At 36.5% G+C, this 25,793-nt stretch overlaps 1 protein-coding gene across 15 annotated transcripts in view; it reads right to left on the bottom strand.

Annotated features, from left to right (window-relative positions):
* The window catches only part of DMD (dystrophin), a 2,329,373-nt gene that overhangs the window by 5,583 nt on the left and 2,297,997 nt on the right, over positions 1-25,793 (bottom strand). For 9 of the 15 annotated variants that reach the window (XM_072616876.1, XM_072616880.1, XM_072616875.1 and 6 more), the window contains 3 exons: positions 21,094-21,337; positions 19,720-19,843; positions 10,461-10,556 (listed from right to left, as the gene is read on the bottom strand). In XM_072616876.1, the coding sequence (XP_072472977.1) occupies positions 10,461-10,556; positions 19,720-19,843; positions 21,094-21,337 (464 nt within the window). Of the gene's footprint in view, positions 1-1,576; positions 1,920-2,371; positions 2,404-10,460; positions 10,557-19,719; positions 19,844-21,093; positions 21,338-25,793 lie in introns of those variants that run through there. The other 6 variants (XM_072616878.1, XM_072616885.1, XM_072616886.1 and 3 more) reach the window with 2 other exon arrangements.

Below are 25,793 nucleotides of genomic sequence, written 5' to 3'. Positions count from 1 at the left end.
CATACGGACACAAAAATATATCTATAGAAGGTGCTAATTTAATCGACTCTTAAGTAGGTATTGTTAAACACAAATATAACATACATTGAACTTTTATTATATTAGTTCGGCTCTCTGCTTTTCCACTTTGGTGATAATAATGACTTATTTAGCCCTTCATACACCATAAATGTCAGAGGAGGCTGTTTTTCATGTGACTGGAATTGAGACTTCCTGGCCAAAAGCCAGTCACTAAACCACAATTCGACATGTTAACTTTTCACAGAAATAAAATTTCCCACTAAATGAATGATATTCAGATTGCTAGGACAATGTCTGAATTCTGCATATCCTTCTCTACTTATTTAATCTTGGAAGAGTCTGGCTGATTGTCCAGATGAGCTATTTCCCATTTATAATCCGTCACAGTAACTTGGTTTTTTGGCTTTCCGAAAGTTATATCTCTGTGTAAGCTACGCTGAAAGGCATTTCAAATCACGTTTATAAAGGTGAATTGTCTAATGTACTATCGCTACTTATGCAGGTGTTACTGAACACCAGTATAACATGTTACTGTTACTCTATTATATCCAGATGTAAAGAACGTATGTCTATTTCATGTAACCTGCATCAACATGGCCATACAAAGGGTCTGGGGAAGCAATCGGTTAGAACACTTGAGGACCCTTCAATCTTCAAACAAATCAATGTCATGGGTCACTTTGAGGATATCAGTGCCATTGGCTAGGAAGTGCCTGGGCCCAGATTCAGGGGGCAGACTCTACTTAGGCTCTACTTCCAGCACCTACAAATGGAATTGTACATAATAAGGATTTGTTGGAGGCTGCTCTAATGACTGGATCCTATCTGGTCACACTATACTTGAGATGTGTTACTTGGGTTATGAGCCTTATGCTTTCTCTTTTTGTAAAAGTAAATAAATACACCTAAACTCATCAGCATAATACTACTCTGATGGAACTACTGGGAGTGGGGTGGGGAAGTGGCTCTTGGGAAGGGAATTGAGGCAGAGGTAGATCTATTTCCACTAAATCCTTGCTATCGTCTTAATTACACTTTCTTAACTTTAAGGGGAAGAAAGCTCAGAAGATAAACAGCTTTATGTTTGTGAGTCCTGCATGCAACTCAGTTTGAAGAAGTAACAGTAGCTATATGTGGCATATAATTTGAACTGGCATTTTGGAGCTTGACCAATTCAGACTTCCTTAAGTCTTTCTAAGTTAGAATTTATTTCTTCTTTTCACCCCCTCCATAAAATCACTCCACATGCCCTAGATGTAAGCATTGGTTTGGACACAATTAGGAATACTGGTTACAATAAATGACATTCTTTTTGGAGGGTGGGGTGGGTTATGTTTAATTAGAAGTATATATACATCATTTTCAGAATGGCCAAGAAATTAGTATTTCCTCAAATAAATTTATACAAAAGGTTTGTTCCCCCCCTAAGCCTACAGGTATAGTTGAGAAGAGGGAAGGAAGCATCCCTTACAGCATGTCACTGCTTGCCTCATATCCTAGACCCTTGGTAAAGAAAAAATATTATGTTAAACAGAAGTCAGGGAGTCTCTAAACACCTCCTTCGATCATTTCTTTATTGGGTACTGTAATTCATCTTTCACAAAATGTATGACAAGACTCAGAACAGGTACAACAGAAATCCTGAGATCACATAGAATGATAATGCTGCACATTGTAACCTTATTCTCATTTATAGAGATTAAAAAATAAAATGCCCAAATCCATTTTGACATAAATCTGAACATGTCTGACATCAAATACCTTCCTCTTCATCCCTTAATTTATGCTCCAAATTATGAATCATCCCATTGGCAGTAGTGGCATTGATTCAGCAGTGCTTAACCTAAAATAAATGACACCTTTTGATCTTCAGTTTTTACAGAGTTCACTTTCTGCCCCTGAAAGGGAAACAGTACATTAACTAGTAAGAAGGAACAGCATGACTCTGGCCCAGAAATCTAGAGGTCTGTGCCCAGAATGGAGCTCCATTATTGGTTTAAAAAAAAAGTTTGAGGCTAGATTCTGTTTTGAGATGACTGCTTATGTTCAATTTGTGAGAGCAGAAAAGGCAAAGATTACAATTCCAACCTGTGACTACAAAGGGTTGTGATTTACAGTTTCCTTCTCTCTCCCGCCATCTTCCTGGGGATGGCTACTGTGGAACAACACTTCAGGAAGTTTCCTCGTAGACTGAAAGTTCAGAGGCACCAAATGTCTTTTGGTGAGGAGCACAGTGAGGAATGCACTTGGTTACACAAACACACATGCAAAGTTAGGGCACAAATGCCAAACACAGAAAGCAGGATGGGACAGACAAGAAGCCATAGCAGTGAGCCTGAATCTCACTAACCTCTCTCATTGGCTTTCCAGGGGCATTTCTTCCTTTAATAACAGAGAGGGGAAGAGGCAGAGATATCAGAAAAGAGAAACAAAACCACGTATCAATACAGTTTTTATATCAATAAGTGTTTCACGTAGGAAACAAAAGACGAGGCTAGGAAAGTTCCTCCCCCCACCATCCCCAAAGCTAAAAGGAAACTCAAATAAGTTTTTATACATCCTTAAAAACAATAAGAATTGAAAGGTAACCCAATTAATGGTACATAGCATGTTCCTATCTGAGACCCAGAAAGAAGGAAAGCAAATCATTAACAGAAAGAAGTGTATTAATCGTGATTTTAAAAAATGGCACAGTTTAAATCTACTCATTGAAAATGAAAATTCATGCCATTAATTCCAAGAGCTACCATGTAATACCCATTCAGTATTCGCCTTTCTGAAGTGACTGGATTATAAACACATGGAAACATTACACACATTTTCCAGCTTCCTGTGTCATAAACCTAAACATGAGTTAGGTTCCTGTGTCACCAAATACAAGCTGGTACCTGGCGCAGAAAGTAAACTCAGTTCTCACAAATGGATTTCATGCATTTGGTGAAAATAAAGGACAGAGATGAAAATACAGGACAGATACAGAAAGAGGCTTATCGGGAAAGAAGGGGGACGAGAGACCCCGCAATGGAGTCAGAAGAAACACCTGCCTTCAATTCTTTTTTCATGATTCAATGCTCCACACGCTACACTAACACACATTAGCCAATCACTAGAGGGTTCGTTGGCCTATCTAGTTTTACTCGGTCCGATGTCTTGTGTGTAATTATTTAAAACAAACAAAATAGAATGAAACGAATCATAAGGTAGTATGAATCACAAAGCACTACGCTGGTGTAGTACTGGGCAGAAAATTCGATACCTTTAACCACATTTGATATGTGCATGTAATGTACAGTTTATTGCCTTTCATCTCAGTGCTTCCTGTTTGCAATCTGGAAATAAACTAAGGATAGCCGTCTTGAGGAGACTTTTCCTAGTTCGATTCAGAGCTCCAAAACCGCTAGTGGAATCTTACAGTTTTTCCTCTGGTGACTCAAACCACTTTCAGAATTTTCTGAGTTTTGCCAGATAGAAACATAACCATTTAATAAAGAGTCCAAGTTTGGCAATGTCAGGGTCAATGTCCTCCTTGCCAAGAATGGAGGAAAGAAAAGTGGGTGACATCTCCCATGATACACGTCCCATCTGACTGGAGTTATAGGAGCAGGGAAAGCTAGAAGTGGCAACCTTCGAGGTCACGGCAACCAAGGAATTACTCTGTTAGCTTTCTTGGCCTAGTTTTCATCCACCTCTTCTCTGGCATGTTTACTAGAAAGTGCCAAGCCCTGGCTCATTTTTTTTTTTTTTTTGCTCTATTTAAGGCTATGTATTTAGGGAAGAAACATTTACTAGAAAGCACTCCCTTCTAGTTTAGGAATGTAATTTAAGGTCCTGGAGTATAGACTGAATTAAAAGCCAAACCAAACGAAAAAGGCACACTTAGTTTCATCAGAGAATCTCAGCATAGAAAGGCTCTAGTCCAACCAGTACTTGCACTAGATTCTCTTTTACAACATTACCAATAAGGATTTATCCAGTTAGTGGCTGAAAACTGCTAGCGAGTGGAAATTTTATATGCTAGTGCATTCCAATCTTAGATTGAAGTGTAAGGAAGAATATCCACAAAATATTCTTTCAACTCATTCGTTTTCTAAAAAAAAATTTAATTTATGGAATAAAACAAGCATTTCCATCACTTAGTATTATAAAAAGAAGATTGTACACAAAACTACAAATTTATTATGTATGACTTGCTATTCCTTTTAAATATGTCATTATGTAATTTTTTTCTTCCCTACCACCCCTCTTTTGCCTTAGAGATGGCTACCATTAGACATAAATATGCGTGTCTACATATATATACATATATACATATATATATAAATTCTATACAGACTTCTATTAGTTCTTTCTCTGGATGCAGATAGCATGTTTCTTCATATGTCCTTTATCATTAATTTGGATATTTATAATATTCCAAAATGCCTATTTACTCCAAGTCATTCTTATCGATTACTCTTATATGCTTGAGGTCCCTAGCTATCTTCTTTCCACTCCTTTAAAGACTCTCCTTCAGTTTGTCAATGTTCTTTTGAAAATGCACTGCTTGGATCTAGATACAATACTTTGGCCCAGGAGTTCTTACCTTTTTGGTGTCTTAAATCCCTTTTCATTGGTCTGGTAAAGCTTATGAATTCTCATCAGAATAATACTTTTATTAAATACCAAAGAGACAACTAAATTTTCATTAGAATTTACCAGAAATGTATATGACTATCTTCCCCTACACCTCCTAAAATCTATCCACAGATTTCTTTCTTGATTTAGACATAAACTAACCAGTCCAGGGTACATGCTTGCTCTACACAGAGCAAGCTCTTTCAATGCCATAAATACAGATAGTCCCTATTATTTTTTTTAAATTGAACAATTTAAAGAACCCATGCATCTGTGTGTATGTATGTGTATACAATATATTCTATACAGAAAGTGGTTTTTTCCCCTATTGCTGTCACTATGTCTCTATAAATCTGTGAAACAAAGGAAGCCAAGAGGGAGCCAAATTTTTCCTTTGAACTTCTGAGCTTAAAAAAAAAAAAAAGGAAGTACCAGATTAAATTCATGTTCTATAATCAAGATGTCTTAAAATGAGCTTCTTGATGGGGATAAGAGAAGGGTGGGGTGTGACAGAGGGAACGGCACATTGAGGGAAGGGGTAATCAGAATGCGATGGGGGTGGGGGGAGGGAAGAGATGGGGAGAAAAAACTGGAATTCAAAATTTTGTGGAAATGAATGTCGAAATCTAAAAATAAATAAATAGAACTATTAAATAAAAAAAAATAAAATAAAATGAGCTTCTTAAAACCAGTGAAGCCTCTATTAAGTCTTATAACGTGAAACCAATGAACAAGGAAAATCCTGAGAAGCTTAAGATTTTGTAGGAAGGACTTTTTCAGTCTGCACAAAAGGCATGGTCACATTTAGAGAATCAACTAAGAAAAGGTCAATTTCCCTTTAGGAAATTGACATTATTGATGAGAATTTATTACTTCATATTTCTTTGTCCAAAAGGGTAGGGTCTTTGTGTAATACTCCTTAGTATTGAAGTAGTACTACATAATGCTGAAAATTCTTTAGTGAATTTAAGAGTTTCTTGAGTAACTCTAAAAGTAGAGCAGAAACAATGTAATACCTGACTTCATTCACTTTTGATCCAAGACAATTTCACAGGATACATTTGACCTTTCCGCATTAATGCTTAGCTAAGTTTGCATGTATGCTGTATGTATCATAGCGACCATTCATTTTCTGTTTGGGGTGTGTGTGTGTGTGTGTGTGTGTGTGTGTGTGTGTGTGTGTGTGTGTGTGTGTGTGTGTGTATGTGTGTGTGTGTGTGTGTGTACGTGCAATGAGTTTCAAAGGACATTAAAACTGCTATAGTGCAAAGGGAATAACAGATAAAACTTTTTTTTGGATGTAAATGAAAAGAAAAGGCTCTAGCACATTGGCTGGATCTCCTCTGAGGGAATTCTAGGAAGGTGTGGTACTGGTAAGGGAGGGGGGCATTCATGCTGATGACATCCTGGATCCATGGAGGTTATCAAGCAAATTTGCATAAAACAAATGCTAGTCATACACACTGTTTATGAAGAATGACAAGGCATGTTTTGTCAGTTTATCCTTTTCCAGTCATGTCCCACTCTTCATGATCTCATTTGGAGCTTTCTGGGCAAAGATACTGGAGTGTTTTGCCATTTCCTTCTCCAGTTCATTCTATACATGAGGAACCAAGGCCAACAGGGTTAAGCGACTTGCCATGATCACACAGCTAGAATGTGTCTGGAATCTTCCTGACTCTAAGGCTCAGCACGCCACTGTGCTGGTATGATTATCCCATTTTACAAAAGTTACTATGTTTCAAAAATGACAGACAAGCTTAGAAACTGAAATTATTGGGAAAGATGGCAAGTGCAATAAAAAATAGTTTCTTCATCACAACTGAGAGTTTATTTTGTGGGATAGGAAAGGTTTTTTGATGTAGAGAAAAAAGACACTGATAAGACCAAAAAAGGTATATGTGTATTTTAAGGAATATTATATGCATATATGTGTATGTATGTATATATATGTGTATGTGCAAATATCTATATCTACATCTATATATATATGTCACTGGGGACTAGTTCAACATATATTAAGCCCTTCCCATGAGTAGGAGAGAGACAAAGTTTAGATAAGGCACAATCCTTTTTCTCAAGAAGGTAACAGTTTAGGAGGGATGGTATCTGTAAAAACAGGTAGAGTAGTATACTGGAAAGAGCCCTGGATTAGGAAGCTGAAGACCTGAATTATGGTCCTGCTACATGTTAACCTATGACCTTGAGGAAGTCACTCAGACTTCTCTGGAATTTGGCTCATGTGTAAAATAAATGGGTTGAACTAGAAATACACTTATGTATTTCCTTGCCAATTTTTAATACTGTGGAATAAGTGCAATACAAAATTGACAATATAAGATTTTTTTTTTTGGGCAAAGATAGAATATTTTGTAGGGTAGTAGAAGCATCTGCAAAAGACTGGTGATTTTTTTGCGAATTGCCATATATAAACTCAGTTTAGATAATTAAAAAATGTTGGTTTGTCTCTGAAACCTGAGTTGATCTGTTTATAGACTAATCAGTACCACTTAGGAAACATTTCTTAACACACACACACACACATCGTAAATACACTGCTAAACAGATGGGAATTCTATTAGAGAATTTGTCCTTCCATAGAATTTACTGTCATCTACATTATGAAGATGTTAATAATATCAGTTATGGGCTAGGATGTTGAAAGTACTGTTAGATAACATTATGGACACTTACAGCACTATATGCGTATTTATATAGCTAGCGCCCAATATTATTAGCTAGAGAGCTTGCCTAATGGGTTGCATTTAAAGTAAATTAAAACATAAAAAGCCCCACTGAGTTGTGAACATTTTTAATTAATAGATCAATCAGGAAAGATGCATACAGTTTTAAAATTAAAGGTATATGCAAACCTCAAAGGTGTTTTGGTTTATAATGATTTTTAGAAAGGCTAATTGTATTTGTCCATTAGTGATAATATAGGCACATACAAAACTGAGGTTAATCTTTTGGAATGAAAGACAATTTACTGATAACCAGCAAAGAGTTGTTGCGAGGAAAGTGCTTTGTAAATCTTATCATACAGTAGATAGGTTAGTTATTATTTAAGTGACACTGAGAAACCAACTTTGGATCCTTATTTTAAAAGACTTTTCCAAAACTCTACTCATGGAAGAAGAAAAGTCTAGAGAGGTTTGGAACCAAGATTTGGCACTAATGTTAAGTCCTTGGGCAAAGGTCCTTTTAACTTTTTCTTTTTCTTTTGTAATACATGAGAATCTTCATGTATTAAAATTATGCAAGGGTTAAAAGACTGTAGATACCTTACCTATACAGCCCATACTAGCATTTGTTCTATCATCATATGTGGCCAACAAGTTGAGCTGGATAAAAATGTGTGGATTTTGTTGTTGAGTTTAGGAGGAACAACACAGGTCACAAATTAAATCCCTGGAGACTTGACAATTTGTTCACAAGCGTGATACAAAAACTTTTTTTTTTTTTTTTTTTTTTTTTTACTATTTGGACCATTATCAAGTAGGGTTAAGTAAACCACACTGGTGGTACACCATCACTAAATGTGAGACCTCTTGTCCTGACATCTGTTTTGAGTTATTGAAACAGCTGTCTGAAGCAACTGCTTCAAATGTGAATTTCTTATGTGTTAACATAGTAATGGGAACGAGGACAGAACATTCTCTTAGATTCAAAGTTAGATAAAAAAAATCCTTCTAGGACACAATCAGGAACTGAGCAGAAATTGCTACTTTGGAAATTACAACACAGACTTTCATTTAGGGCAGGAAAATTAAGATCTTCTGTCACATGCAAACTCTCAAGAACTACTGTTATTTTAATACAGGTTTATACAGGTGTTAAACCAATGGGCCTGGTTAGCTACAAGCTGCTGAACTCTTCTCCATCCTTTTGAAATATGAGTGTGCTTCACAAAGTGTTTCAGAAACCCTGTGGGGGGTTTAGCTACACCCCACTAGGCACAGCTAAAGAAAATGAAGTCAGAGTTGAAATAAAGGTGCACGAATTTTAGTTTAGTAAGAAACAGTGGAGTACCACCAGGCCACCTTGTCTCACCATTACTGAGGCAGATCTTTTTACTGTATAAGAGACAGCCTGATTTTATGGAGGCTACTTTTGGAAGCTGAGTTACTTCTTTCAGACTCCCAATCTTGTATTCTTTAAACTATGCCATATGCTCACTATACCTACTTTTATCTAATGAATGACTGGGAGTCTGATCTGAGTTCAAATCTTGATCCTGACACTTAATCCTGGGAGATAAGTGCTATCATTATCCCCATCTTACAGCTGAGGAGACTGCGGTAGACACAGGTTGTGACTTGTCCAGTGTTACACAGCTACTAAGCATGTGAAGCTGGATAGGAATTTAGGTCTTCCTGACTCCAGACCTGGTGCACTATACTGTATCATCTAATAAACTCACAATAAAATGCATCTAATTTGTTTTTCTTTGTTAAGAGGGAGGAGAATCACTGGGAAGTGAAAGTGGCTTTAAAAATACCCTCAAAAATATCAATGAAGTGTTTTTTAAAAGGGCTACTTATGACAAGCCTTAAATGCCTGGCAAAAAATAACTAAAATTTAGGATGTCTTGAACTTGACAGAGAAGAAAACACTTAGATGAGGATGCTTCATGAAAAATGGCTTTTATTGGCTACTCAATCTGGAACCTAGTACAGATGTGGTCTCTGAGGAGAAGGGATACTTAAGGTAGTCAAGCTAAGAAGGAAATGATGTTCCTCACCCCCCAAAACAGACAAACAAACCAAAAAACCCAAAACAAAGAAGAGGGCTTTACCAATTAAAGTGAATGCATTCCGTGGCCCTTGCTAGTGAATAGCTAGCTGGTACAGACACTTAAAATTAGCTTACAGTGACTGTTCCTTAGCAACATTCTATCAGTACATGACGGTATTCAGAGTGCACCTCAATGTTCACTCATACGTCAAAGAGCCAGGAAATGGTCATTGTTCAATGACACTGAACAAAAAGATAGGAAAAACATGATGCTAAAAACAGTCCCCTCATTGCCCCTGTAGAGCAGGGAAAGCAGAGATTTTTTCATTCCTCCTGCCCTCTATTCAAGCTCCCAAACATCCATGGATCAATACTTTATCCTCTATTTTTTTTTCTGCTTCTGCGTATCTAGACTTTCCTCTTTTGCATGAAAGGTAGTGATTTAGATCCTCTCTCTCTCTCTCTCTCTCTCTCTCTCTTTTTTTTTAAAAACTGCCATGGGGAGATAAGGGCCACTGGTTTTGTTTGACATTAAGCCAAACATACTGTAATAATAAAAACCCTCCCCTGAGCCTATAAGTCTGTCTGAAGCTATTGTCATGTTCTACAAACTGTGTTTGTCTTTGCACCAGGTACTAACCAAACGTGGACCCTGCCAAAACAAGTCTAAGCTACAAGTGAGCCACTTCGTTAAATGCTACAAGGAAAAGCAAAGTCTAAGTTTTCAAATAACACATTTCCCTTTGCTATGAATACTTTTTTTTAACCAAAATGGGGTGAAAAAGATGAAGTACAAACAACAAAGGAAGATTTAGTTAAATTTGGATTTGACAAAGAGCTAGTATGGTATAGGGTTCCTCTCTTTCTACTCACATTATATCAGTTATGATGAGCGGTGATAGATGCTATTAAATGTAGGAAGGCAATCCATAAGGAACTACAAATCCACATCTAAAAATAAAATCACTTCTACCTACACTAGAATACAAAAGCAGCATTTTGGTGATTACATCAATATGACAAACTCTGTACCAATTTGACACAGAAATATGTATTTGCATTCATTTCTGCCAAGTACTGGCACTTACCTCTTGTACTTGGAAAGGAGTTATTAAGTTGTTCCATTACCTCTTCTAACCCTGTGCTTGTGTCCTGAGGAGGAGGACTGAGTAGGTCATCCTCACCTTAAAAAAAATAGCCAAGAGTAATTAGGCTGTAATAGAGAAAATGCCTCAAATGTATAAACAATTCTGCTTGCAGTTACACAAGGTTGCATTTTAAAGGAGATATTATATATAAAATTTTACTTGCTCACTAATAACAAGATTCTCTAGGCTTACTAATTATAACGTCATAATTCCTTAAAGTCAAGAATAAATTTTCGAGGAGTAATTTCTAGCATTATCCTTGGAAAAGAGCCATATATAATCACTGAAGTTTTTAGGTACATCTAAGGCATCTACTTTCCTAACATATCTGAAAAATTAGTGAATCTGTTCAGCATGTCAAGCGAATGAGAATTAAAACATGTTTGCTAAGTTCTACTCCACTAAAATCAGATTTCAATACATCCACCTTATGACAAAAAGAAACGTTAGTACTAGTAGGATCATAGAGTTAGCCAAAAGGGAGCTTGGAGATATGTAGTTAAATTCTTCCAGTTTGAGGGCAAAGAAATTGATGTCCAGAAAGGCTAAGCAACTTACCTGATTGCACGGGGAGTAAACAGAAGAAATGAGATGTAAAACTGCTTTCACAATTACAGAGGTTTAAAAATACCTGTCCTAACCATTCCCTAATAACAGCTGGAATTTTTTAGGTCTTTCTAAAAACATGAATCTGTGACATTTTTATTGTTACTTCACTGTGGAAAGAGGGGAACAGATAAGATGGGTATCTTTCATTCTCTCTTTTGACATTTAACAATAAAAAGAAGCACAACGTAAATCCTTTCTGAGTCCAGATTAGGAGACAAAGGTATGCTGAAACTTTGTACTGCTGGACTGTCCACTCAGCAGGCCCTAGGGTGTCCAGGTGTTAAATATACTGCAGGGCTGCCCTTCGACTACGTTTGATTGGTTGATAATACTATTGTTGCCAAGGTTGCAAAGAGGCAGTGAAGGGAACTAGTCTGGGAGGACCTATCTGTTTAAGTGAAGTGAAAAACTAAACACTGAAATGCAAAGAGGCATTTGAGTTGTATAGATCCTGCAGATTTAGAAGATCTCTGGTTCAGAGTATGGATTAGGGGCTGTATTCAGGATAAAAAAGGGCACTCAGTACCATGAGGTATATTGGATTGGAATATGGGAAAGGTCAGAGTTTTTCAAAAGAGAATGAAATTCAAGATGTAAGCTTAATGAAAACTGACCTACCTCTAGGTCCCTTAAAGCTCATTATTTTCAGACAGTACTATTTTTGGACAGGGAAAAAAAAAACTTTCTGAAATCTCCAAGTGATGTAATTAAACTTCCATTTAAATGAAGGTCTTATTTCTGCCATCCAAAGGTAACAGATACCCTTTCAGACATTCTGAGCCTCCTATGTAAGTCAAACAAGGCAAGATGCACATCATATATGTGTTTTTGGGTACACAGGCTTCTCAGATATTATTATCATTATCATGTCCATATTTATTGCTGGACCTTGGTCTTTCTACAACACACAGAGTAAGAAGAACCCATGAAGATATTTTAATTCAGGATTAATTTTTATTAATTTTTAATTAATATTTTAATTCATAATTCAAGGAATTATTACTAGAATGAAGGGCTTCATATGCCCAGAGTAGAAAGATAAAAAATATTATCAAAAGATGTTGTTTCCAATTCCAGGACTGACTCTTATTAAGTGTATAACCCTGGACAAATCACTTAACTTCTCATCTGGAAATGAGAATAGTAATTCTCAAACTACCTACATCTCAGGGAGTGTTGCAAAGAAAACGTTTTGTAAATCTTAAAGTACTATGGATATCAGTGCCTTTTGTCAGTACCTAATTAACACATTTCAGCTGCAAACCTATGAAATATCAAATTTATTTTCTTTTTTTCCTTAGGAAAAACTGTATTTGTTTTATTGGTAATACAATCACTTCCCAACAAAGAGCTCTCCACCACAGTGCCTTTCATTTAATAAAAGTTCAGGAAAAACAAAACTATCTAATATAAAAACGACAACTACCAAGACATCTAGCTTTTCACTCTTGTAATTTGCCCTCAAATTAATTGCTAGTGTCAAAAAAGCACTGAGAGATGAAAGAATGTATACTCTGCATGGAAAACTCGAGGTTAAAACTTGCACTTTTACACCAATATTTCTTATTTAGAAGTTGCCTGAGTTATTTTTTTTTAAAGGACAAACATTAATGGTGATGGGGGGGAGAAATGGATGTAAAATAGGTGTTAGATTTAAACTAAATTAAACTTATCTTGCAAGGAATAAATAAAAGATAAAATACTGTGAAAGTGATTGGAGTGCCTGAAAGCTCTGCTGGTTATCAGTTTTCTCTGTTCCATTACTGATGCAAATTTTTGCTGTAATGGGCAACATGTGGCTTCCTTTAATGGCGGTAAGTCCCTGTAGGTGATAATGTGCCTTGCAGAGTAAATCAGAACCAATGGAGACGTTCATCAGCATCAATATTAACGTTTCTGACAGTTTAATTACATCAAGTTAAAGCTCCAGGAATCCTTGCTTGGATGCAAGATAGATCCAGATGCAGTTCAACAAAGTGATATGATCACTTGAATAATCACCATGAATGGATTATGAAGCATAATATCACTGAAGTCAAATAATTTCACCTTTACAGACTTTTTTGAGTCTTCTTAAATGCTCAAAAATCAATAATTAAATAGAAAATCCTCCCTTTTAAAGGGGAGAAAAAAGTCCCAAAGGACAATGATGCAATACAGAATTATTTTTGCTACTGCCTGTAACCTCATACATGAAAATGTCCAATATTCTATCCCTAGCTCTGCTAAAGATACCACACACAAAAGAACCCAACCTAGAAATCAAAATAACTTCCATTTGTCAATGAAATAACACATTAAGAACCATGAAATAAAAATTAAGATGCACTGGGGATCCTACAAGATTCAAATATGTTTTAAAACCATTCATTAAGAGTATTTAATATAACAATTTCATTCTCTTCCATTTCAATTTTCTCTTTCAACTCAATTCTGACAGTTCTGTAGGCCTATTTTGCCATGGAAGTCTCTCATAAACTCCTTGGAGTGGGTTTTAATCCTAATTACTTGTGCATGAATGAATAAATAAGAGAACTAATCAATTTCAGAATTTTCCTTCTATTTGGCATAAAGTTTTATGTATTTTATGATTAGTAGGAAATTGACATTTATTTTCACAACAGGAAGAGGTGGGAGGTAAGTGAAAAGTAATTTCACAAATTTGGGCATCTTACAGATTTCAAAATGATAAAAGTTAAAATATCCCCGACTAAACATATTATTAATAATTTTATGCACCATTTTCTTCCTATGGTACCTGAAAGCACTAGAAATTGTGCTCCACTGGTTTTACAGAGATTATGTAACCCAACTTCCCTTAACTTACTCTCTCTAAGTCAGAGGTCAGAAGAGAGCTAGTGCATAAAATAGCAAAAAAATGGAGAATTTTGAAGGGTAAAGTTGGTGTTTCAGAACTTCCTTTCTCAACCAAAGGGTCTCGTAGCCATGGAACATTTGCTTCATCAATGGCCACCCTATGGAAATGGTTGATTATAAGGCAAAGGGCTACAACCAGGTAAGTGTTTAAATCTCCCTTCTCCTTTCCATCCTGTCAGATAACATGAAGTAGCAGAGCAACATTTGTAGTCAGTAAGACTTCGGTTCACATACTGTCTCTGATACATTAGCTGTGTGACCAGGGGCAATAATGTCTCTCAGTGTCAGCTGCACTTGTAAAATTGATAGAGTAATATCTTACATAGGGACTGTAAACTTTAAATGAGATGATGAATGGAAAGTGCTTTTTAAACTTCAAAGCACTATTATAGAAATGTCGGCTATTATTTTTCCTTTGATTAAAAAAAATACTACAGTTTTGTGAATACAGTTTGATTTGATATATTTGTATCACTGGATATCTTCCAAAAATCTTACCAGGACATATAAAGTACTAATTAAAATTCTGTCCTTCTTGTACTACACTGTCCATTTATGTATTTTAGTGCATCAGAAAAATCACTGTGCTTTTGGTCAGGGAACTTGGATCTAAGCCTGGCTTTGCCACTTATTATCTGTGTCACCACTTGACCTCTCTGGTCCTCGGTTCCTTCATCTGTAAAATCAAAAGGATGGACTCAGTGAACTTTAAGTTCCAGCTCTGAATCTGGTTAAGTTCTCAAAAGCAAATTTCCATTATAATCACTGTCGTAAGTCATTATTTTTCCTTAAATATGATTTAAACCATCCTTGAGACTTAATTGGTCCAGAGAATCATTGACTTAGCTTCCTGGTGGCCTTAGGACAAAAAGACACCACGTAGTCCATAATTTCTTCAGGCTTGACACATACTTCCCTCCTAGCATAGGCCTACGGTTAATGTGGGGCCTGGGAAACCACACAAAAATGGATCAGCACTGTCTCCTTATCAAACATCCTTTCTATGCTGTGGCTAAGTAAACTTCTTCTTAAATGGTAGATAGTTTATGATTTTGTTTCTGAACTAGATTTTACAGGAATGACCTGGACTGACCATATTCATAAGATACATTTTACTGTTGCAAAGTCTGGGACCAGGGAGTTTCAAAAATGAGATTCTGTGTATTTCACAAAGGCCAATTCTCTAAAAGTCTATTTCTACAGGGTTAAAATTTCAGCATTCTTCTGAAAAATAGCTGGAGATAAAAATGTCATTATGGGCGATATAGGCATATTCAGTAGACTGCAATTGCTTCAAAAATGAAGTTTGCAATCATCAGTTTTAGGTTTTTTAAAAAATTTCTTAAATATTCCTGAGAATTCATAGGTTAACTGTATAAATATACTCCTTACCCACTTCCTGATCCCTCTAATCCAATCCTATCACGAATTACTTTTGAACTAAATATGAAAAGGAATTTGTTAAGTGCTTGCTAAGTGCTGGGGATATGAATAGACAGTCTCCACTCTTAAGGGGCTCAAACTCTAATTGGGGGAGATAACACAGAAAAGAAAACTCAGTGGCAAAGTGGGCAGCAAAGTCCAAAAGTTTTCATAAATAGACCAGAAGACAGTAACCAGGATCCAAGATGGAGGATCACAAAATGAGGTGGTTCTTCAACCTCCAAGGCCATCTAGATGACTAGATGAGGTCATCAACAAGAAGGCCATTAACATCTCTTCCAACTCTAAATCTATGATCATGTGACCAGAAATTTTGGGGATCAGGGAAAAAGAAAGGAGGAAGTGATATGCCACAAAGGTATTTGGTTACCATAAAAGCAAGTGAAATCTTGAATGCTGCAAATCTGTTGGGTACACCTAATTATTACCATATGCACCCTCATACAAGCTGTCATACAAGAGATATAAAATAAGATCTTACTAGTTGACTCATCACCCCAACAACTGTCTTCTCACCGAGTGTTGCCTTTGTCCTAAGTCTTTCTCCCTGTTTCAATGATGTAATGCCAGGTTTAAACAACAGGTTGCTACTACAGTATTTGAAGACCTATTAAACAGACAGATAGGGATGAGATTTCAAGCCCAGTTAAGCTGGATAGGAATAGACACTAGACCTGTCACTTCTCTGGAATGAGGAAATTTCCTTTTTCAATGCAGATCATATTTTTCCTAGGAAGCTTCCTAGAATCACACAACCAGGGTACATTGGGGTAGGTCTGGTAGGTCTTGACCTCAGGCCTATTTGGTTCCATAGTCAGCTCTCCAATCATACTAGGGCACCTTCTCCATTCAGTGGAAATTCTATTAAAATCTCCAGATGATTCTACTAAAAAATGTCCCTCTCATCAATTTGTTTTAATGAAGGCCTTCACAATGAAACAGTTAAAAGACGAATGTCTCTAAATTATGAAGTGCAAGTTTGAATGTTAACTAGTAATTTGATAGAATATGATAAATAATGTTTGAAGTGAGAGAAAAAAGAAAATGGGACAGATTGCCAACAGGGAAAATCTTTTTAGGTAAGTCTCCTCAAAGATGAAATGGCTTCAGGCCATGCTGAAGGCAGAGTACCATGGCTGCCGTATTCATCTTTTCCCAAAATAATCACTGACACGTAATTTTGATAAAAAAGTAGTTTTGTGGAGTTCTACAGCTCCACAAGAAAAACAAAAGGTTCAGTGCTATTGCCGCTTATTGTGTTTTTACCTGAGCCTAAGTAAATTATTTTCTGGGAAAAAAAAAAAAAGCTGTGTATGAACTAATAATTAATTCTGTCATGGAGTGACAAAATCTCTGTTCCTTTGGATCACTGATTTAAATCACATATTATATTCATAAGCGATTTTTGCTCCTTGGTACACTATTACCTTATCACCAACTTCTCCAAAAAATACCCTTTAGCTTCAATTACGTATATTTTTTCAACAGAATTTTTGGGGAAGCATTTCACACAGATATACTGTATGAATTCTTCAGTCTATTACAGTGCCTCCTCATGCTGCTGATTACTGGTGGTCATTCCTCATGTAGCAGGGAAAGAAGCTGAAACTGATAACTGAACTGTCATGATGCACCACTGAGCATGGTCTTCAAATGGTTTTAAAGCTTCTTGAGCATATGGTCTATACTCACATGTACATGCACTGCTGAAGTCCAGGTAATACTTGAAGATGAGTACATATTTCATTAGATTAGTATGGGAATCATTTTCTTAAACTTGGAAAATATATTTAGGGATGTTGACCTACATTAAGGGCACAAAATAGCAAACCCCAGCATTGCAAAAACTCATTCCCTAGAGCAAGTAACACATTAATTTCATTTGTTTACTTATTTGTATCCTTTTTTGTATAAGGGGCAAAGTTATTTGGGATAGGTGCTTTATTTAGTTGGAAAAATAACTAACATTCAATTTTTCCTTCAAGTAAACTTGAAAATATATATATCATCTGAATGTTAGGTTGAGGCAGCATCTCTAGCATAGAATGAAAAGAGCATTATCTGATGACAGGCCTAACTCAGACTAGGCTAGTGATTCAGATTTGGAGTTCGGATAAAACGAAACACCTACAGACCATAAAACGGGATAAAAAAAAATCCTTTACCTATAAGAAATAACACAAGCATATAATTCATAAGATTAAAAAAGACAGTAAATCAGATACAACAGCTACCCTCTTTCACCTTTGATTTTGCCACAAGAGTCAACAATGTCAAATCAGAAAGACATTCCTACAGAGATGTCTTCAACACCCATTTTCCTTAGGTTGGGCCTTTTGTCTTTCAGGCAGCAAAGAAGCTGGCAGTTAGATGGTGCAATGGTGTGGAACACCTGTCCTACAGTCAAGAAGACCCAAGTTCAAATCTGAGCTCAGACACTTACTAGCTATGTGACACTGAATAAGCCATTTAGCCCTGTTTGCCTCAATTTCCTCATCTGTAAAATGAGCTGGAGAAAGAGATAATAAGCGTTTCTAGCATTTTTACCAAGAAAACCCCAAATGGGGTCATAAAGAATCTGACATAACTGAACTGAAAAGCAAAGAAGCCAAACTAATGTAATCATGAACAGACTCCCTGTTCTTTCAAGAGGAAACCAACCCAAGCTACGTAAAACAGACGCTACTGCTATCATGACCATTACAGTTGGAGTCAGAAGCCCAGCTCTTTGGTCCCAACTTTGCCATTCATGTTGGCCTTTCACTTTGCCTCTCATTTTTCTTGTGGTTATATAAAATAATACTTTTCCCTGTCTTTATCGAGTTGTAAAGTTAAACTTGTATATTGCTACAAACGTGGCACAGTAGCATGGTTGAGGCTCACCTCTAAGGGCTTATAAGCTGTGTTACTCTAGGCAGGTTGCTTAAACTTTTTTTTTATTTTAGCTCCCCCCTCATGCATAAAAGTATGAATAATAAATGCCTACGTGACTTGGCTCATGGTATTGTGAGACTCAAAATAAGTCTTCACACAGAATTAATTTATTCTCTGGAAAAACGTAATTTCAGTGATTTGCAGACCTTAAAGAGTTCTACAAATTTCAGTCATGATGATGACAAAATTACTTGGTAACCTATGAGACTCTATATACATTTTAGTTTCACTTTGCTTGTGTCTTCTTTTTAAACTCTGCCCCTCACCTGTTGGTTGGGGAAATTTCAGAAGACACTGCTACCTTAGACTTCTAATCTATAGGCTCCAGTCAGTATACTCTTTCCCCCTACTGCCATCAGGTTTAAATAATTCATATTTCTGAGCACTAAGCACTCTAAATACCACTTGTAAAATATGCTATGTAATAAAAACTTTATTTTGAATATTAAAATTTTTATTTGCAGGATAAGACAGATATATATCCCATCAGTATCTTGAAGGCATAGACGTTTTATAAGTGTTTGACATTTTTGGCATGTATTGTAGCCTGTGGTTAATACTCTTTGGGTCCTGACCTGTAGTGTGGGAAATTCCTCTTCCTGGATATATCCTTATATATCTCTAACTTGATAGGCTCAGAGAGTTGCTCAGAACCTTAAGAAGTTACACAGTTAAGTATGTACAAGAGGAAGCTAGGTGGTGAGTACTGGCAAATCATTTAATCTCTAAAGTTCTCCAGGTAACTAAGACTATGTTTCAGGGCTGCTACTCATCTGCATGGGTGAACAGAGTTTCCTTACTGGTAGTGCCCTAGTCAATAAAAGTATAGTTTCAGTCAAAAAAAAAAAAGTCCACATTAAGTTTATGTTGCCACTTATGAAAAAAAGTGGTGTCTGATATGAAAGCTTGTCTGAGATCATACATAGATTAGATACAAAGCAGAAGGCAAGAAATAGCCTAAATCTCTTTTAAACCAACAAGATCTCACTTCCTAAAGAAGTGAGTAGTGTGAAAAACAGGACAGATGTGCATGCAAGCCAAGAGATTCAAGTTCTTGTACTGTCTACATTGCTAAGAAACTGCAAGTCATGTAATTATTCTGGGCCTCTTACTCTTCATTATGTCAAATGGGTTGGGGGATGTTATACTAGACAAGGTCTTTTTGGTCTCTAAGATTTTATGTTCTTCCCAAGTCAAATTGCTTTGTGGAAAAAAATCCCTTGTTAGATCATTAAAATTAGAAAACTCAAAACGTTACTATTTCTAATGAAGACGGATTTAAACAGATATTATAACCCACATATACACACCCCCAAGACAAATGCTAGCAACTTACCCATGGTTTCTGAAGTTTGACTGCCAACCACTCGGAGCAGCATTGGTTGACTGCTATCTGACCTCTGTAAAGAGGTGGAAGGAGAGGATATTGTGGTGCCATTTAGCTTGGCCTCTGCCTGGGGCTGAAGCATTAGAAGGAAAAGAAACTTATTTCGCAGCAACAGACATACACAACACACATGATTTTCTACTTTGCCAGGGAGAGCAAACTAGATCTTGAAAAGGAACTATATTTTTTAAAAAGTAACTATGAAAATCAGTCTCAAGAATTTATCCCAGGTGTGAAAGACTACATGGCCTTTCTTCTGTTAAATGGATTTTTCTATTAGCGAAATGTAGGAAAATGATACACTGAATACACAAAAATGATTAAGTATAAAGCTAAAAAGGAACACATTATGTAAACTGAGATATTCCAGAAGCCTTAAAGACCCAAGGAAGTGTTCACAGGAAAAAGGAAAATACGTCAACAATGGTATTGCATATTTTGTCAACTGATAAGATATGTAGGCTTTATCTACAAGGCTATTTTGGGTTTAAAGTACCTAAAGATTAGGGATTATGTGCAGCTAGATGTACAATGAGTGTTCTCCGAGAATTTATTTTAATTTCTTTTTATGAAAAGAGACTAAAAAGACACAGACAAGAGAACACACACACAGGAATAAAATTCAGGAATAAATATTATAGTATCCAGAGGTGAAGCTGTCACTTCAGATACAAAAGCCTTTGTGTCTGGCACATTTCAGATCAGAGTAAAATACTGAAGTGGTTTGAAATGCTGTAAAATGATAATACTTGTATTTTCTCACTCACAAAACCTTTGATCTCAATGAGGGTTTGTGTCAGATGGAGATAATCTTGATAGGAGAATTAGACTCCTGTGAGTGAACTCCCTGAGTATACAGTGTGATGAGTTAAAAAATATTAATAACCAGTACTACCCAACATAAATCTCTACTCCAGCTCTGATACCGCGCTCATTCCCACCTTCATGTTGTATCCCTCACCCTTCTCAATTGTAATGGAGTGACTCAAGTCCTGTGCTCCCTCCTCAAAATGTTTCTTGACAAATCCAAATAACAACAAGCTTGACCTGCCCAAATCCCTTTTGGACCCATTTTCTTTACCAGACTTTATTACATACCACCTGATTCGTAAATTATTTCATGCATTTATACAATTTGTGCTTCAACTATGATTCTAAACTCCTTGTGGAAATGGCCCATGTTGTCTTCTTGGATATTCCACAGTGCTAGGCATATAAGAGGTGCTCAAAAAATATTCCTTGCTTGGCTTAGCTTATAAAACAAGTTTATGTATTGACTTTTTAGCCTTGCTTGGCAGAGGGGAATAAAGATTTGGGTCTCACTTGTTCCAGTAGCTGTCTCAGTCTATGCAGCTGTGACTCCAGCTGTTTATTATGGTCTTCCAGGATCTGCATCCTGGCTTCCAGGCGGCCTTTGTGCTGGCGCAGTAGCTTGGCTTCTGCAATAAGCTCAGCATCCCGGGGACTCTGGGGAGAGATGGGCATCATCTCAGGAGGGGATGGCAGTGGGGACAGGCCTTTGTGTTCATGCTGCTGCTTCAGTCGATCGTATTCTGCTTGTAGATTCCTGTTGGCAAAGAAATAAGTCACAAACTTTTAGCATCTTGAACAGATTTTATGGGCAGTAATAAAGAAACCATTTGGAAAAATACCTATTATGACAGAAGGACATAGATGCTTAGTAAATGGTTTCCATGAAGATGAAATTATCAATGAGAAAGGACTGGGGTGGAAGACAAATTTCAGTCTACCATTTGCCTAATAAGTATGGGCTGTGGTCCAATGTTTTATGTTCTACCAAAAGCCTTGGAAGAGTCACATTTGGATAGGAAAGCAGCAAAACAAACAACTCCCCCAAGCACCCTCCTCTTGCCCCCCAAAAACCTAAACCCTACCACTCTAAATTTCCTCATAATAAAATGTATTGTTAAAAAAGCACACATCTAGACACACAACTATTGTTTTCCATACATATTTAAGATTCCTTCCTTCCAAACTACTTAAACCCTAAACTTAGTAGATCTGAATTAAACGAACCGTATACATCAAATATCTACCTTGCTCCACAACTGCAGCAAAATTGGTTTGTGTGAACTTTGCAGCTCTTTCTAATTTGAGCTTCATTTCTCTTCTATAACCTTGGGGATAGGACTAGAAGCTGGACCAAAAGTTTTAAGAAGCCAGCAATGGCCCAAGAGATGTATACATTGGCCAGCAACCCAATGAAAGCACTCTTCATGGATTTAATTACCTTTTTAAAGCCTATATTATTTTTCCTCTTAAGAAACATTCTATATCTGTTTCATAAAGGTCTTGCAGAACAATGCTGTTTTTATGGGGAAGGCAAAAGGTTAAATATATATATACATTACTTATCAATAGCTGACATCTATTATTGGCATAACTATTAGATTTTTAAAGAAAGGGGATAGAGATTATTTTATTATCAAAAAGTTTGAGCTTGGGGCAAGTTTTTGATACTAATTATGCATTTAAGAAGCATTATACTTACATGTTTTAAGAAGTATTATCTTTAAAATTATATTTTAAGTCAATCTTCTTGACATCTTATCTGGAACAGTTTCATCGTCATCCATAAGTGATCTGCTAGAATGTAAACTTCTTAAGGGCAATACTTACACATCTCTTCCAGCACTTAGAACAAATGCATTGCACATAGAAGATACTTAAGTTCATTTTTGATGCTTTCTAATGAAGAACTATACTTAATATTGATATATGAGAATATATTCTGCTTGGGAAACTGTTATGCTATGATGTCTTCCTAAGATACGGAAGTACAAGATCAGTTTCATTTGGCTGTTAATTTACTACACTATTATTGGAATTGAAGCACTTTATTTCCCTTTCTTTGATATTATATACCTACTTCTCATCTCTGCAGCAACATAATCATGGCTTTTTTGTTGTTGTTTAAATCAGGCAAATATATGTTAGCAATTGGAATAGAAATCCACAGAAAATCTATTTACATTCTTGATTATCTTATAAATTCTATTTCTATGATAGTTCCCCAAAGGACACTAATTTAAATTCACTTTTCATGTCTACTGTCACCACATTTTCTTCCGGCAAGCAATCATCCCAGAAAAAAGAATTTCCTATTCATTATTGGTTTACTGCTTTCTACCCAGCTAAGAAAAAACTCCTTTCATTCTACAATTATGTAGATGCATCTCGTGTTACCAAATATATGAATGTAGCCATCCAGATAAAGAACACGTTTTTTAAAATCCCCAAGTAATTAATGGATGTAAGGAATGAAATGAACTATAAAATTGCTGGAAAAAGCAAGGACTTCTTACTTTACTCTTGCCCGACACAAGCAAGACAACAACTTTGTCATTTTCCTTTCAGGCTCAAAAAGAAAGCTTGAGAAGGGAGGACTAGGGGCACCATCGAGAATTTTATGGCTAAAGGGTGATGCTACAACAGTCTTGAAAGATTTGGGTGAGCACTGGGTGATTTATGGCTGCCAATTTACCTGAAGGTACTTGACCTCATTTTCAAACTAGAATTCTCTTGTCACTACTGATAACACAGTACTTTACTGTCCCTGAAATATAGGCATGAAATATATTTTCCATTATTGACTTAAAGAAGCAACATTTATTGTATGCATATACACATACACACAGAAAGTATGTAACTATATATGCCTTATCCTGGCACTCAAGGGCCTCTGCAAGCTTGCTCCAAAACCCATGCTTCCCACATAGTCTATGTTGTAGCCACATCTACCATCTGCTCCCCTCTTCTGTATACATTCTCCCAGGTATCTACCAAACTTCTTTCCAATCTGTCTTCTTTTCTCTCCACTCCAAGTCATTTTTGACTGCTGGCATCATTCTCATTATCTGCGACAAGGCTCAGGACCCATTGTCTCCATTTATGGAAGTCTTTCCTGATCTCCCCTATAAAAATTATGTTTCTTCTCAGAATCCTCATATTATTTTCCTTGTAGCCCTCTCCCCTTTAAGCACTTATGTTAGGATTTTTATTATATTGATATGAGTACAAATCTTATCTCCCTTACTAGACTGTGCAGTCTTTGAAGATTCAGCTGTTTATTTATGGTAGCTCCCATAATGCTTTGTACAGAGTAGATGCTTAGTAAGTATTTGCTGAATATAATTTACCCATTAAGATAGGGAAAATATAGCATTTCCATTCTCCCTTCTCCTTAATCAAAGCCTGTTTTTCATACAGGGTAGCAGTGATTTATGCCTTAATGTGAATTTAAGTCAATGTTATTTCTTCCAGGTGTATTTGTATTTTAGACTTCACACTGAAACATAGAATAAAATGCTTTGTTTCTTGTTAAGGAAATTTCAAGATTGAGTAGGTAGGGAATTATTTCATTGGACCGGGGAGGAGGGGGTCTTTTATGATGCCCATAAAACTATAACCAGGAGATCTGTTATATAGAGAGAGTTAACCATTATACAGACAGTTAAGGGTGGGGCCTTAGGGTAGCCCAGCACTCCATATCAAAGAAAAGTATTCAGTTTATTCTAACAGAAAATAAGACATCTCTAACCCAAAAGCATTTATTGAAATTGCAATAGATCTTGGATTTTAAAGCTATAAACTGCATTTGAAAGCTGATTTATTATAAAATGTGTTGACATTGAGTATTGCTTCTGAAAGGGTAGGATTTCCCTCTCTTCTATATAGCATGTAAAGATAACCCAGTTTCCCCCATGATCTTTTGCTCTGTTGTAGCTTGCTTCAACTGTACCAGGGGTTCTTCATCTTCTTTTGTGACAGGGACCTCTCTCGCAGTCTGGTGGTTGGAGGACCCCACCTCAGAATGATATTTTTAAACGCATAAAAGAAAATACACAGGACTATAAAGAAAGTCAATTATACTGAAATAGTTATTACAATATAAAAACAAGTCAGAGGCCCTAGAAGAACCCCTGCACTAAGATCATATCAGTTGGGCCCTTGGAAAGGGTGCATAATTAATTTGTTGTTTTTGGACATAATTGTTGAACAAATTCTAATGATTGGTCAGATCTATAGATTTACCCTAACACAACTTGTTTCTTTCTAGTTTTTCTTTCGTTTTGAAAACTAACCAATTCTTTCTTTTTTGGTGAAATAATCAGAATTTCTTATATGTAGTAAGTTAATTAATGTTAATTAAACACTACTATATGCCAACTACTATTTTAAGTTCTGGGGACACAAAGGGATGCAAGGGACAGTCCTTGCTCTCAAGGAGGGCACAATCTAAAGGGGGAGACAATAAGCAAATAGATATGCACAGGCAAGCTATACATAAGAAAATTGGAATATAATCAAGATGGAAAGGCCCTGTCATTAAGAGGAATTAGATAAATCTTCCTGCAGAAGAAGGGATTTCAGTTAGAACTTGAGGGGAGCCAGGGAGTAAAGATGAGGAAGAGGGACATTCCAAGCATGGGAGATAACCAGAGAAAAAATGCCCAGAATTAAGAGATAAAAATATTTTAAGCAACTGAAAGACAAGTAGAAATGGGAGCAAGTAAGCTGTAAGAAGACTGGAAGGAAAGGTGGTGAGGGTGGTGCTAGGTTAGGGAGGGCTTTGAACACCAAACAGCGGATTTTGTACTTGATCATGGAGGTGAGGGGGAACACTGGAGTTTGTTTATTAAATATTATGTGTGTGCATGAAAGAGACAGAGAAAGACAGAGAGAAAAAACATGGTCCTGCCTGTGCTTTGGGAAAATCACTTTGGTGGCTGAATATATTGGAATGGAGAAAAACCTGAGCCAGGCCACCCACCACCAAGCTAAGGCAACCGTCCAGGCATAAGAGGATGAGAGCCTGCACCAAAGTGATATAAGTATAAGACATATTTGAAAGATGTTATATTAAGGTGAATTTGACAGGCCTTAGCAAAAGATTAGATATGGCAGGGTGAGAGATAGTTAAGGAATCCTGGATGACACTTATTTTCCAAGATTGGGAGACTGGAAGGATAATAGTGCTTTCAACCATAGCAGGGAAGTTT

The sequence above is a fragment of the Notamacropus eugenii genome, chromosome 5 (genome assembly GCF_028372415.1).
Source record: "Notamacropus eugenii isolate mMacEug1 chromosome 5, mMacEug1.pri_v2, whole genome shotgun sequence".
Lineage (NCBI taxonomy): Eukaryota > Metazoa > Chordata > Mammalia > Diprotodontia > Macropodidae > Notamacropus > Notamacropus eugenii.
The sequence above is the reverse complement of the archived record's forward strand: the minus strand, read 5'-3'. Positions and strand labels throughout refer to the sequence as shown.